This window comes from Coffea arabica, chromosome 7c (genome assembly GCF_036785885.1).
Source record: "Coffea arabica cultivar ET-39 chromosome 7c, Coffea Arabica ET-39 HiFi, whole genome shotgun sequence".
NCBI lineage: Eukaryota > Viridiplantae > Streptophyta > Magnoliopsida > Gentianales > Rubiaceae > Coffea > Coffea arabica.
Window position 1 is genome coordinate 1,696,299 of NC_092322.1, and position 14,071 is coordinate 1,710,369.

Genomic DNA, 14,071 nt, shown 5'->3' on the forward strand with positions numbered 1-14,071 from the left:
TAATATAATTAATCTTCTTGCAATCACTAGGGGAGATAAGTAATATTTTTAAAACTTCAAAAGTGTTAAGTGATAGTAGGAGAAACCTCAACAGAGGTTTATGATATTATCGCTAAAAAGTGTGAGGGCAAGTCCTAGATATAGCCGATAAGAATGTGCTTATGGGCATGAAAAATTAAGAGCCCGCTTGGATTGCATCTTTTGAAGAGTTTTTGGGGATAACACTTCTTTATGATATGACGTACGTAAGATAAAAGAATGATTAAAAATTATGTAAAGGAAATATTCGCAAAAAAAAAAAAAAATTTTTTAAAAAAAATAACAATCAATCCAAACAAGGCCCAAAGATTTTGTAATTGTCTTCTTCATGGACGGTCGTACTGGATCGTATGTGTTAGTTGCAGTTGAAAACTCGCATACGTGCGAATTCTAATTACTACTCGCCTCATTAGCTCATACACAGTCGTTGTGTACGGTATAAATAATACTAGACCCCTACCGCTGCATAGCCATAGATTATAGGCATAGCAAAGCCATCTTCAACCTAAGTGGCTGATATTTTGTCAACTAATAATATGCCTTGGTCAACGCTGTTAATCAGTCGTACTTTGTTTTTAAATACTAAGTAATATGTTTTTTTTCCAAGACGCTGCCAGCCCTTCAAATAAAATAAATGCTCGAGCAAATACTAACCCCAATCCAATCTAACGTTAAGAACTACCACGACTACTGCTACATACTAAGTAGTACCTAATTGCCCGATTATCTCATTCCTTTGACCTAAATCACTAAAATAAATCACAAGTTGGCCTCAAAGCCTCCACATATTCAGGTCAGTTATACAAAAGCTCGTGACAACAGCGGGGCGGGGCCCACCATCTTAGTCATATCCATCGAATAGTTACTGGATACGCATTAGTACCATTCTAATGCACTACTGGGATGATTTAACTAAATTACAGGTCAAGAAAAGTAGCAATTAATAATAATATGATTTTTCCTTTAAATTTTTTTTTTTGGGGGCTAAGATGGAGGCAAAGGGACACATACAAGTCAAACTATGATAATTGCTGTAATTTTTCTTTAAGCGTAAAGAAAAAAACTTTTTCTTTAATTGAGCGGTAATGCCTGCTAACCCATTATCATTTATCAGCTGTTGAGTGTAGTAAATTGATTAATTTGGTGAGTTACACCCACCCGGATCATAACTTGGATTAATATATATTTTTTGTAGTTGTTTGCCTAACGGAGCGGTTAACTAGCCTGCGTATGCATCACTTGAATTTTACGAAATCAGTTAAAAATCTGATTCTCAAGATTTCCACCGTCTAAAATAAAGCACTGGGTATATGAAGAAAAAGCATTAAACATGTCATTTGGATGTCTTAAAACTTAGGATTAGAATCTATTTTCTGAATTCAATATTCTCATGTGTGTTTCTTCAACTACAAAAATCTTGTGGTCTACTGGTCTTGCTCTGGCATGCCAGTACCATATATTCAATATATATATATATATATATATATATGATTAATCTTCTATATACTGACAGTGTATATGCCTTCATCATTAGATGCATGACACATAATCTAAATTTAAATTTAAAAGTCAAATTTTACATATGTATCGTATATCCAATCGAGATAGCGTATACACCGTAAGTGCATATAAGATTATATATTGTTTTTGGTTTCCTTCTTATACCTGCAGGCGCTACATCTCTCTCAACTTGACCGCCGTTTGATTATCAAGGGTTCGGCACAGTTCATCCATCTATTTTTCTTTTCAAAAAGTCTTAGCTGATGAGAGTCGCAAGTTCAAAGGATAAATTTACTACAACGGATCACCCTTTTTATTATTTATTTTTTAACTTTGGTTCGGGCGTTAGGGGTGGAAGAATTCGACATCTCCAAAGAAAGTACAGAAAGGAAAAGGAGAGAAAAGGAGACACCGGTGCCATTCAGTAGAATCAGTACGCCTACTGGCTGCTGTGTGAAAGAACAAAGTAGTCGGCTCTAGTGCAGTAGCTGTTGGCCTGTTGCTGTGGCGAAGGGTCCGATCCCCTAATCAATTCTTATCACTTTACATTCCAATATAATATCGTCGCAGCATGACAAAATGGTGGCTATAGATTATTAAAAAAAAAAAAAAAAAAAAGATATGCTGAAACGATAGACAATACAAGCATGATGATTTCTAAAAATCAAAGAACGAGCCATTTTTAGTCTATGTCTATAATATTAATTGTACGTCATCTAAAGTAGCAGGATTTTTCTTTTGCCTCGCATACCCTATTTACCTTGGAGACACTAGCTAGTTGGTCTTTGTAAACTAATCCGGTCATGGAAAGGAGAATACACTCTGATATCGGCCCAGAAAATAAAAAATCGTGGTTGGCTGATTAACACTTTCATGCTCACCAACGATGATGCATACGAGACTCGTTGACCCGTATAGTAGTATTAAATTGTCAGATCCCAAGAGAAAGCAAGAAATCTTGAGGTCAAAAGACCCGAGTTAACGAAGTCTCTGTTTTCTTTTCTTTTCTTTTATAGGCTTGAGAGTTAAGAATCGTATGTTAGGGGGGTTGAACGTGCCTTCAAAATTTACTGTTCCTTGAGGGGTGTTTTCTTGGTAGTACTTGGAACTCGTTAACAAACCGCTCAGTTAATGCTTGACAGCATGAAAAATCTGCAGTCATCGAAAACAAAACTGGAGTATGGTCGGCATTCGAGGTGATGATGACTGATGAGACACTCAAATTTCTCAAAAATAGTCAGCACTATATCCACGTGAAATATATCAGGGACAAGGATACATACACTAGCTTTAACATTACAGGCGCCCCCCAAGTTCAATTTCTGATTACTTTTTCTAAACAAGTTCTGTGAAGATGGAAGTCTATCTAGAGTTAAATAATATCATGCTTGGCACTGCCCTTTTCATTTCGCGAAAGGGTATTGCATGGATGGAAGTTCTTCTTCTTTTTTTTCACCTTGTTTTGATTACGCTAGTTGTAGTTGCAGTACCATCCGCAACACAAGGCCGTTTGGATTGCATTTTCCGTCATTTTTCATGGAAAAATTACTGTAACGATTTGATGTATGTGAGGGAAAAAGGTAATAGGGAAATGTGATCACGGAAAACAACACAATTTTTCGGCGGAAAACCGCAATCCAAACAAGGCAAGGCTTCTGTCAACGGACTAATATACAGTTGCTATGTCAAAGTGTTATCAGTTTCACTTATCAGTTCCACCTCCTGAAATAAATTACTTTTTCCTGGAGGAATTCGAATTTTTCTGACTGAAACCTAAAAAGTAGATGAGAATTGAGTATATTTTGAAGCAAATTTATCAGAACGAAATCTACTTGCCAGTACCGAGCCTGCGGAGCATAGAAGGTAGGATGCCTCCATGGTGCCCTGACTGGTTGAACAAGAAAATCCTTAACATTAATTATACACCTTAGTTGATAATACAACATACTTGTATTACAATATTTGTTGACTACCGAACTTTTCGTTGCATCTTTATGTAATGCATAGCTCATCTGTCATTAACGTTGAAGTTGAATTCTTCCTTTAAGTTCAATATTTTTTAGTCTCTACTTGTTTAAATACTAGTATTAATTATCAGTAGTCTTTTTGCCATTTAAAAAACATACATGATCTATGCGGGCAGTTGACAAATTTTTTTTTTTGAGTGTGTGTGGAAGGACGAGAGACTTAGATTTAATTCACATAAAATAAAGGTAATAGTTTCCAACCGACAGGCTATTTTAAAAGAAGAGATGCCTGCAGAGATAGGAATTAATTCAAACAAAGAGAAGTTTCGTCGTCTAGCAACACAGAGTTAGGGAAGATTGAACATCTTCATCTATATATCTTTCTGGAGGGGTACGGTACTCCAATGGCAGAAGATAAGATAAGTGACGATTCTGTTAGCCATCATGCTGTGGAATGCAGTAAAGAAGCTTTCAAGGTAAACATGTCGAATTATTTATTTCTGTTTTTCATTTTACAGAGAGTCTTTTTATGCATTTCAAAAAAAAAAAAACACCTATAGTTCTTGGACCCTACCGTTTTTTGTTGTTTATTTTTATTTTATTTTCTTGTTCTTGTCATTTTATTCGTGGAAGATCAACTTTTCTCCATCATTCTTGAAAACGAGTGTGTTTTGAGTAGTATCTCATTAAACACTGGAATTTTATTCAAATTTCAACAGGAGTTTTCCACGATGAAAATATATAGCTTGCCAAGAATTACAGTTTTTTACATGAAGGATCAGGAGCGGATAGCAATATCCGATGGTTTTATGATAATGAATGAATACTAGGATGTTCGAACACCGAGCTATCTTTCACTCTAGAGGCCACCACCTTAATGATCTTTACCATCGGATCAAGAAGGTTTGATTAGTTGTTTTATTGCAACATCTACAAGGAGAAAATGCCACGATCCTGAGAATGATCAGTTTTTAAACTTTTGCAGCTAATTTAAAAATTAATGCCCTTTTTCAGTCAAATATTAAGATTGATTCTTTCAAGAATAGGGGATTGATTCTTTCAAGAATAATAGTGTGTATTGGTCTGCAAGAAATCATGATCAACCAAAGTAATCACGATTGACCTATCAATTACCCCTACAGCTATGGACATATATGTCATTTACCCCTAGGTCCTCAACAGTTGATTGCGCATAGCCCAAGGAATAGGAAAAGCGGGGCGTCCTAATAATCTAAGGCCCTGTAGATGTTGAATTCAAGCAAGTAGGCTGCCAGTCACTGGAAATTATAATTAGAATGCAAGAACTCCTACTAATGCAACCGGTAAGGGTTGACAAATTGACGGGATTATAAACGTTTTAATCTTATTAATTCTTTCGTATCCTAACAATTTTAGGATGATGATGTTGAATCTGCAAAAGCAGAAATGAGTGAAGTCAGAGAAGAGAATGCCAGACTAAAGACACTGCTGGAGAAAATAGAGATGGACTACAAGTCCCTTCAAATGCGCTTTGTTGATATTTGTCAGCCAGAAGCCAATAAGAAAAGTGATCATGATCCACCTCCTTCAGGAAATGGACAAATCGAAGAACTTGAACTTGTATCTCTTTGTCTTGGAAGAAGTCCAAGTGACCCAAAGAAGAACAATAATGATAGCAGCAGCTCCTTCAAGAATAGAAAAGAGGACGAAAATTTGAAGGAAGGCCTTAAGCTTGGTTTAGACTTCAATTGTTTCCAAGACTGTAAATCAGACGCTATAGATCTCAGCACCGATCCAAGCCCTGACAACAGCGCATTAGAATCCAAAGAAGAGGAAGCTGCAGGAGAAACATGGCCACCCAGCAAAGTTCTGAAGGCAATGAGAAACGAAGATGACGATCTTTCTCAAGCTAGTATTAAGAGAGCTAGGGTTTCTGTCCGAGCAAGATGTGATACCCCTACTGTAAGCATTTTAATTACATCGTGCATTGTAGAGTCACTTTTGATACGTAAATATATGCACATTTTTTCTGATTTGAAGATCGATCTCCTGCAGATGAGTGATGGATGCCAATGGAGAAAGTACGGACAAAAGATTGCCAAGGGTAATCCTTGCCCTCGAGCATATTATCGTTGCACTGTTGCTCCTTCATGCCCGGTTAGGAAGCAGGTTATTTGATATGGCATAAAACGATTAGTTTTTAATTTGTCTTTTGGCAACAGATCTTTTATCATTGAATTAACATTTAGCATGTCTTCCGGTGTCAGTACCTTATCTGATATATACAAGGTTCTCGTTGTCTAATTAACCTCTTTTCAGGTGCAACGATGTGCTGAGGACACGTCCATATTGATTACTACCTATGAAGGAACCCATAACCATCCACTTCCAGTTTCAGCCACGGCCATGGCCTCAGCCACAGCCGCAGCAGCGTCCATGCTTCTATCCGGCTCTTCGAGTTCTGAACCTGGACTCGGACCAGCAGCTACGACTAACTTAAGAAGCAATCTACATGGCCTAAATGTTAACCTGTCCGACAACTCAAAATATCATCCATATTATCTGCCTAACTCTTCCTCATCTCCATTTCCCAGTATCACTCTGGACCTTACCACTAATCCATCCACTTCATCTGCTCAATTCAACATGTTCTCCTCCACCAGCCTTCAATCTAGACTTCCTTCAACAAGTTTTAGCTTCTCACCATCACAAACACACGTCCCCCCAGCACTTTGGAGCAATAATAACCTCAATTATGGTGCAATATCCTATAACAAGAACCAAATGATTAGCACTATATCATCTGGAAGAACGTCCCAAGAGCACCTCTACCAGCCATTCAAGCAGAAGAACTACCAAGCACCAGCCTCACAGCAGGCTTTGACAGAAACATTAACTAAAGCAATCACATCAGATCCTAGTTTCCGTTCAGTTATAGCAGCTGCAATTACAACAATGGTTGGTGGAGGTGGTGCAACTCCAGCAAACATTAAGGTGGAAAATTTAGGCAAAAAGTTGAAGTGGGATGAGCAAATGACCGTCACCTCTTCTAATGGTTGCACATCAAGCTTTCTGAGCCAGTCATCATCTTCAGCTTCGCAAAGTGTGAATTTGAGGAAGCAACGAACTCAGCCGGCATTTTCTGTATCCATTGGTGCTCCGTCCGCGACTCCTGTTGATGATATAGATCAAACCAACTCTGGAGAACCATGATAGAAATTAGGGATAATTGCAGAAACCTCCCCCGAGGTTTTGGATAGTTTCAGTTACCACTCCTAAAGTTTTAAAAATGTCACTCATCTTTCTTATTTGGGATAATTTCAGAAACCTCCCTTGAGTATTTTCGTAATATCACTTGGCTCCTCTGAGATTTTTAAAATCTCACTTACCACACTTGAATTGATATTTCTTATAACATTTTAACCCATTTAGAGGAAATATAAGAAAGATAAAACTTTTATTCTAATACTACCCTTATGTTATCTTACTTTTGAAGTTTACAACAACAATAAAAACTGAAATAAGGTTGAATTTTCATAAGGTGTAAATTTCTTGACTTGAACTATTTATTTTTGTTATATTAGAACCAAAGCAAGATTTATACCTTGAAAAATTCACATGTATGAAGAAATTATTTTAATTTTCAGTAGAACTTAAACTAGATCATGTATTAAAATATATTATTTCTTAAAAAATCTTTTAACTTCCTTCTAACTGTCCACGAAAACTTTCAAGGTGTCAATTACCCACAAAAATCTTTTTAAGTGATTAACTTCAACTAGATTTAATTTACCCACGTCCTTTGTTCTTCAATCAGGACCTCCATATAAAGAAACATGGGTCATTATTAGATGTCAATTTATTTTTTAATCTACATATTTTGGTTTAAATTTTTATTTTATTTTATTTTTGGTTAAATACTTATTAAGAGATAGGGTGATGTTGTCGATTTGTGATATTTAATAGGAATATTTAGTATTGTCAAGCCGATATAGGAGGTAAATGAAATTTTAAAAATCTCAAGTCTTCCGGAAAGTTAAGTGATATTATGAGAAACCTCAAAAGATGTCTTTAAAATTATTTTACATTATTGTCATTCATTTAACGCACTGACAATATATATATTATCAGTGTACGAAAGATTAATCTTTTTTCTATCAAAAGAGTAGAATATGACAATTTCTCCTACAAAAAAATTGTGTTATGTTGCAGTCCACAAAAAAGGGGCAATCCATTGAAGATACGCTACATATATATTTTTAAAAAAGTCCAAAGGTACCGAACTGCGACGTCAACGTTATTGCCGGTCTTTCCGATGCTCGAGCAAATATACGCAAAAGAGAACCCAGCATACAATTTGGACTCCGTCAATTGATCCAAACCAGCAAGTAATTCGGCTGCCTTAATTTTTTCCCCCTTTTTCAGGAAGGCTGCCTTAGTTGATTCATTCAACGATGCCACAAAGATAATCCGAAACTCTTAACGATGGTTTAATTACCAAGCGAACTGTTCAGGAAAACTCAATACTAGACAAAAATCTCTTCATGGAGTATGGGCATGAACGATGAGCAAAAAGCTCTCCTATCTTCATGAACTCTTCAATAGCTCATGAAAAGCCTCTTGAGGTATATCAACAGAGCCAACACGCTTCATTCTCCTCTTCCCTTCTTTCTGCTTCTCCAACAATTTCCTCTTTCTGGTAACATCACCACCATAGCACTTTGCAAGTACATTTTTCCTCATAGCCGAGAGCCTAAAAGACAGGAAGCAGAGAAAAAGAAATCTGGTCAAGAAAAGGGATATCAAAGCTTAAATTTTAGGCTGAATTCAAAGTTTACTTTGACATCCATAACATAAACTTGGCTTTTAGCAGATAACAATAACAGGTTCACACAGCAAGAGACACTAGCAACCACTGTGGTCTTAAAAAATTATCCAAGAACTAATTTGATGATGTTGTCCAAGAGTTTTTCTTTGAAATCAATTAAGCAACTTACGTTTCTCTGGCAATGACCTTTGATCCAATGGCAGCTTGTATTGTTATCTCAAACATTTGCCTGTTCAGTTGTCAGGGTCAGAAACTGAGAGTTCCCAATAAAAATCAGACAAAAGCTTCATCATAGTGCTCAGATAGAAGATTATTTGGGAAAATTGTTTAGAATGAACCTATAGCACTTTCTAGGATGTAATGTATGTGAGATACAAAAGTAGTTGGAAAAAAAAAGGTGATTGAAAGATGTGTTTATGAAAATTTTCTCCAAATAATGGGCTATCTGAACAAAAATTTAGAATGAAACTACTAATTTTTTATCAACTTACCTGTCAATGAATTTCTTCAGCTTCTCCACAAGTTCTCGGCCGACACGTTGTGCCTTTGATTTATGGACAATAGTCGCCATAGCATCAACTGATTGGCCATTTAAGAGAACATCAAGTTTCACCAAATCTGAGGTCTGGTATCTGTTAATAGAACATATTTTGAGATAGGCCCCCCAAAAAAAAAAAAAAAAACTTCAAGCCAAGTGAGCTACTGATTATGCAAAATGACACGACTTGATGGGAAGATTATTGTGGAAACTCTAATGCACTTCACATCTCTTTGATGTCTCTCTATGCATACATGTGTGCTTATATGTGGCTGTGTGTGCATGAGAGAGAGCAAGACAGAGCGGGTTGAGCAGTGAGGAAAAACACTTACCCTGCATCCTCATAATCAAATGATGCGTATCCAGATGTTATACTCTTCAATTCGTTGTAAAAGTCCACAACAATTTCTCGTAATGGTAAACGGTATTTCATAAAAGCACGTTGACTGAAACACATCGAATATGAACGATCAGTATTTTCATGAATCTTGAACTTTATAGAAAGCAAATAAAAATGCATTGTAGGTAACTGCAATGAAACACAAGATGAGGAAGTTAACTCAGCCTCAGTCTGATAGTCATTGTAGACCCACATCAACTAAAAAGGCTAAGAAAATTTTAGAAATTAGGAAGGTGGTAATCATGAAAGAGTGTCCATATACCTATCGATAAATGAGTACTCTAGCTGCTCCCCCCGCCGCTCAGAGCAAAGAGTTATAACGGACCCGACATACCTTCAAGTGGAAAGGCAATCTAAGTAAATGACTTCCATCATCTAGGTTTCAGCAGCACACATAAACAAAGCACAACAGAAAGCTTGCACACTACATAGAAAATTGATAGGATAATAATAGTAGCTACCACAGTGTGAGAGCTTACTCACTAGGGATAATTATCGTAGCTACCACAGTAGGTTCCAAGCAAGCTGTCAAACGATGCTTGGGATTTGAAGGCAATGTAGCAGGATTCTGAACTATTAACTTGCTGAAAGATGGATAAACAAAAATCAGAGGAGAAAGCATCCATACCATATTCGTCAACATATATCCACATACCTTCCATCTGAGTACTCGAAAATATATGGTACAGTCGGAACAGTTGAAATGACATGTGCTTCATGTTCCTATTATGCATCAATCAAAACTTCATAATATAAGTAAGCCAAGGATTGAGAAAACTTTGTTTGGAACAGTTTATAGAGTATATAGCATGTTTCGTACAAGAAACGGACAATAATAAGAATTCAAAATTTTCATTCTTATAAGCAGAAATACTAGTTCCTGCTGTTCTTCCAGGAAATAGAAGCAACTATTATGTGGGTCTATTGATCAACCTAATTAGCCTTCAACTTCAGACTTTCTCAGTGGAAAAGTTGTTCCCTCAACAATATCAAAATAAAATCAGGAAAAGACATATCCATAACTTAAATCTCAGGTGCATTGACTTTTGAACAAGCTAAAATTTGTGGAAACTTTCGACACAACAATTGCAACCAGGAGAGCACAACAAAATGTAAAAATCTAATACATGCATCCACAATCCAACAGTCATTCATTTTTTATTTAAAGATTATGAAAGAAGTATAACAATACCTGTTCAAGCCTCTGGTGAAAAACATCCATGTGAAGTAAGCCCAAGAAACCACACCTATAGGCCAAAAAACAAACACGTGAGGAGAGAGTAGGCAGGAAACCAAGACAAACTCTAAATTTGCAAAGCTTAAAGAAGGTAGACCTAAAACCCATGCCAAGTGCTGAGCTAGTCTCTTTAGTAACAGAAACACTGGCATCATTGCACGTCAGTCTCTCTATAGCATGGTTAAGTGCTTCAAAATCAGATCCATCAGCAGGATATAGGCCAGAAAATACCATATGTTTTGCTGGCTTGAAACCTTCAATTAACAAAAGCACGAAAAGCATTATCATAGTTAGGAAAAGCTATGGATAAATATGGAATATAATTCACAAATTAGCAGAGAAAACAAAACCAGGCAGGACGAATTGCCCAGATTTCTTCAACAGCTGACAATGACTGAAGTTAATTAGATGCATGGATTCATGAATCAAAAACTGTAGCAATACTCATCCTTCGCCTCTTGGCAGGTAACTTTAGTTTCAAAAAATGTTAACATCTCCACAATAACGAGTCAGTTCAACAATTCCCTTCTTTGAGACTTCGATTCAACATATTATTATCAAGACAACAACTACTTAACAAGAGCAGCAAATGAAGTAAAAGTTCAGAATCTGATCATGAGCCAGTTTTCTAGCATTTCATAGTCTAGGATCACCTGATATTAAGAACACTAGTAGGAAATAAGAAAACCATAAAGTACCTGGAAGGGGTTCCACAGTGCTTCGACAATGATGAAGAGTGTCTCCAACACGAGCCTCTTTAGTTGATCGCATGCCACTGACTACATATCCAACTTGTCCAGTTAAAAGCACTCCAGTAGGGATGAGTTCAGGATGCATGATCCCAACGTCCGAAATTTCATAGGATCGACCAGTTGCAGCAGATGAAATCTTATCACCCTTTCTTACAGCACCATCAACAACTGCTACGTGGCATATAACTCCCTTGTACTCGTCATAATAAGAATCTAATAAGAGCATACGTAAAGGGGAATTACTTTTTCCAGGAGGAGGAGGTATCCGCTCAATGACAGCCGGAAGAACCTTCTCCAAACCTTGTCCTGTTTTTGCAGATGTTAACAGTGTGTCACTTGGATCAAGATCAAACATGGATTTCAATTGTGCTTTCACACGGTCTGGATCAGCAGTTGGCTGATCAATTTTGTTTATAACAGGGATTATAGCCAAGTTGGATTCAAAAGCTAAATAAAAGTTTGCAACAGTTTGCGCTTGGACCCCTTGTGCTGCATCAACCACTAAAAGGGCACCCTGGCAAGCTGCCAAAGATCTTGAAACTTCATAGCTGAAATCCACATGCCCAGGCGTATCAATCAGGTTCAGTAAAAAGTACGTATCACTCCCCAAGAAGTTGTGCTTATGAAACATTGTTGCTGTCTGCGCCTTAACAGTTATTCCTCGCTCTCTTTCTACCTAAGCCGACAAGAATGTAACAACAACAACAAAACACATATGTTAAGAGAAAAAGAAAGCAACGAGGATAGGGGAAGAAAAGCAAGACTTTTGTACACCAGCTAAAATCCTGTGCATCAGATGATTGTAGAACACCCACTATCAAGTATGTCAAGCAGACGACTTGAGCATGCCATCAAGTATTCCACACCCTGCAACCAGTGATTGCTAAAATTGTGCTGATGTAGAAACAATACCTCTCAGATTTCTCTCAATTGAGAGGAACCTTGACTACTTTTGATAACAGTCTCAGAAGGTCATTATCTTTTTCTTCTGCATGAAGAATCCCTCCTTTACGATCCACACAAATACTTTACAATTTAAGCACACACCACTGACTACAATTCTTTAGTGTAATTCAACTTTGTAAAATGATCATCCACTTCACACAAAAGTGTGATACTAAATGTCAAATCAAGCAATTTTTCTAAACTAAATTCAGTGGAAAAATATAGATACCATACTATAGACATACCAAATGACTGCAAAAGAGATACCAGTATATCAGCAGCAGAGAAGAGAAACTTTCGCCCCCCAGATAAACGTACTTCATGTTCATACCAACATAACTAACAAGACTCTGGAAAAGAATTCGGTATATAAGTAAAAGTACTAAGTACCTGCAATTTGTCAAGGTACTGAGGTTGACCGTGTCCTTTTCTAATGGTACCAGTGAGCTCCAAAAGCCGGTCAGCTAAAGTGGACTTCCCATGATCAACGTGGGCAATAATTGAGAAGTTACGAATTTTATCACAGGGGTATTGACTTAAATCTATGCTTGAACCGTCTTTGATGCTATGTCGACAAGAATGTGAGCAAAAGAAGGCATTTTGACGCCAACCCAACTGGCAATAGGGTGAAACCAATCTACTATTACAACTATTGGCTACTGGGGCTGTGCCGTTGTTGGCCCTGCCTATGAATATAAAATGAGAAAATTGAGCGTATTTGGATTTCAGGGTTTTAGAGGCTCTGCTGAGACAGACCATTTTCAGGGTTTATCAATCAACTGTGGGAACAAAAACAACTAAACAAGCCTGAAGGTTCTCTAGTGACGTGTCATTGAAATATTATGATGACGGAAAAGCTAAAAATGGTGGTCTCAGAGTCGCCGGCTATGGTGTCTTTGGGAGGCCGGCGTGTTTGGTGGCAGGAGAGGGCTTCATTCATTCAATTTAATTAACACAGAAGGAAAATAGAGCAGTCATTCTTTTTCTGCAATCTCGATGCGGCCTGATTAAATTTAAACTTACCCCCACCCCTGAAGTTGGGAAAAGTTACAGATTTTGGCATCTAGTTTCTGTAATTATTTTGGTAGCCACTAACTTCCTTCGTATTTACATTTCATGTCCGCAAGTGTGGCAAGCCCCCCTTGCTTTTGCAAGCTGTCAAAACCAGATTCCTATAAGAGGAAATTAGTCGCTCGGGCTCCTAAATTATTCTTTTTGCACTCTTTTGACCCCTCACTGATATATTATCATAAATAAGTCCCTCAATAAAAATTATAGTACGTTTAAGGACTTTTCTCAGTAATTTCCTCTAGCTCCTAAATTATTCTTTTTGCACTCTTTTGACCCCACAGTGATATATTATTGCAAATAATTCCCTCAATAAAAATTGTATTACGTTTATGGACTTCACATATCCTTTATTGCCTTCTCCCAAAATAAATATAAAGATGAGGGTCAAATTTCAAACTACTTCTTGAAAGTCCATTAATATAGTGGGAAAAAAATGACGGTAATTAAACTAATTGCATTGCTAAACTTCATCTCGATCAATCTAATATACATATTTATCAGTTTGCGTCTTGTTAAAGGTTTAGAATGCTCCGACATGGGTCATTCATTACTTATTTTATTCTTTAATAAACTTGATTGGTATTATCCAATGGTTATATATTAATTAAATTTAAATGTTTAAATTCCGATGAGACATAAGTTTAAATGTCTAAATTCGTAATATTTTTAGAGTAAATCTTATATGCACGGTCAGTATATATACTGCCACAGTTAGATGAATGAGACATGAGTAAAATTTATATTTTACATATGTGTCATATATTTAGCTGTGACAGTGTATATATTGATCTAACAATCATAGTATATACATTAAC

At 36.8% G+C, this 14,071-nt stretch overlaps 2 protein-coding genes across 3 annotated transcripts; one reads left to right on the top strand and one right to left on the bottom strand.

The window, feature by feature from the left end:
* The first annotated feature begins 3,830 nt into the window (after positions 1 to 3,830).
* LOC113698017 (WRKY transcription factor 72A-like) lies at positions 3,831 to 6,834 on the top strand. 2 transcript variants are annotated; one of them, XM_027217680.2, is made up of 4 exons: positions 3,831 to 3,982; positions 4,902 to 5,447; positions 5,541 to 5,654; positions 5,805 to 6,834. In XM_027217680.2, the coding sequence occupies exons 1-4, from the start codon at positions 3,911 to 3,913 to the stop codon at positions 6,696 to 6,698; spliced, it is 1,626 nt and encodes a 541-aa protein (XP_027073481.2). In that variant the 5' UTR covers positions 3,831 to 3,910; the 3' UTR covers positions 6,699 to 6,834. The 2 variants fall into 2 exon arrangements, with proteins under 2 accessions (XP_027073481.2, XP_071913084.1); XM_072056983.1 differs by having other exon boundaries at positions 5,541 to 5,642.
* A 1,022-nt stretch (positions 6,835 to 7,856) lies between these two features.
* Positions 7,857 to 13,174, bottom strand: LOC140010332 (translation factor GUF1 homolog, mitochondrial-like). The gene is made up of 11 exons (XM_072056984.1): positions 12,576 to 13,174; positions 11,187 to 11,916; positions 10,586 to 10,742; positions 10,444 to 10,498; positions 9,907 to 9,974; positions 9,731 to 9,835; positions 9,514 to 9,585; positions 9,184 to 9,297; positions 8,805 to 8,945; positions 8,483 to 8,542; positions 7,857 to 8,238 (listed from the first exon to the last, which is right to left on the bottom strand). Exons 1-11 carry the CDS (start codon positions 12,942 to 12,944, stop codon positions 8,073 to 8,075), a joined length of 2,037 nt encoding a protein of 678 aa, XP_071913085.1. The 5' UTR covers positions 12,945 to 13,174; the 3' UTR covers positions 7,857 to 8,072.
* Positions 13,175 to 14,071: the final 897 nt, after the last annotated feature.

Excerpts from the sequence above, each read along its gene's own strand:
- LOC140010332 (XM_072056984.1), bottom strand. The coding sequence starts at position 12,944 with ATGGTCTGTCTCAGCAGAGCCTCTAAAACCCTGAAATCCAAATACGCT. Across the intron at positions 9,586-9,730 it reads ACGATAATTATCCCTAGTGA|GTATGTCGGGTCCGTTATAA; the intron begins GTAAGCTCTCAC and ends TTCCACTTGAAG. Across the intron at positions 9,298-9,513 it reads GAGTACTCATTTATCGATAG|TCAACGTGCTTTTATGAAAT; the intron begins GTATATGGACAC and ends GATGTGTTTCAG.
- LOC113698017 (XM_027217680.2), top strand. The coding sequence starts at position 3,911 with ATGGCAGAAGATAAGATAAGTGACGATTCTGTTAGCCATCATGCTGTG. Across the intron at positions 5,448-5,540 it reads CAAGATGTGATACCCCTACT|ATGAGTGATGGATGCCAATG; the intron begins GTAAGCATTTTA and ends GATCTCCTGCAG. Across the intron at positions 5,655-5,804 it reads CATGCCCGGTTAGGAAGCAG|GTGCAACGATGTGCTGAGGA; the intron begins GTTATTTGATAT and ends ACCTCTTTTCAG.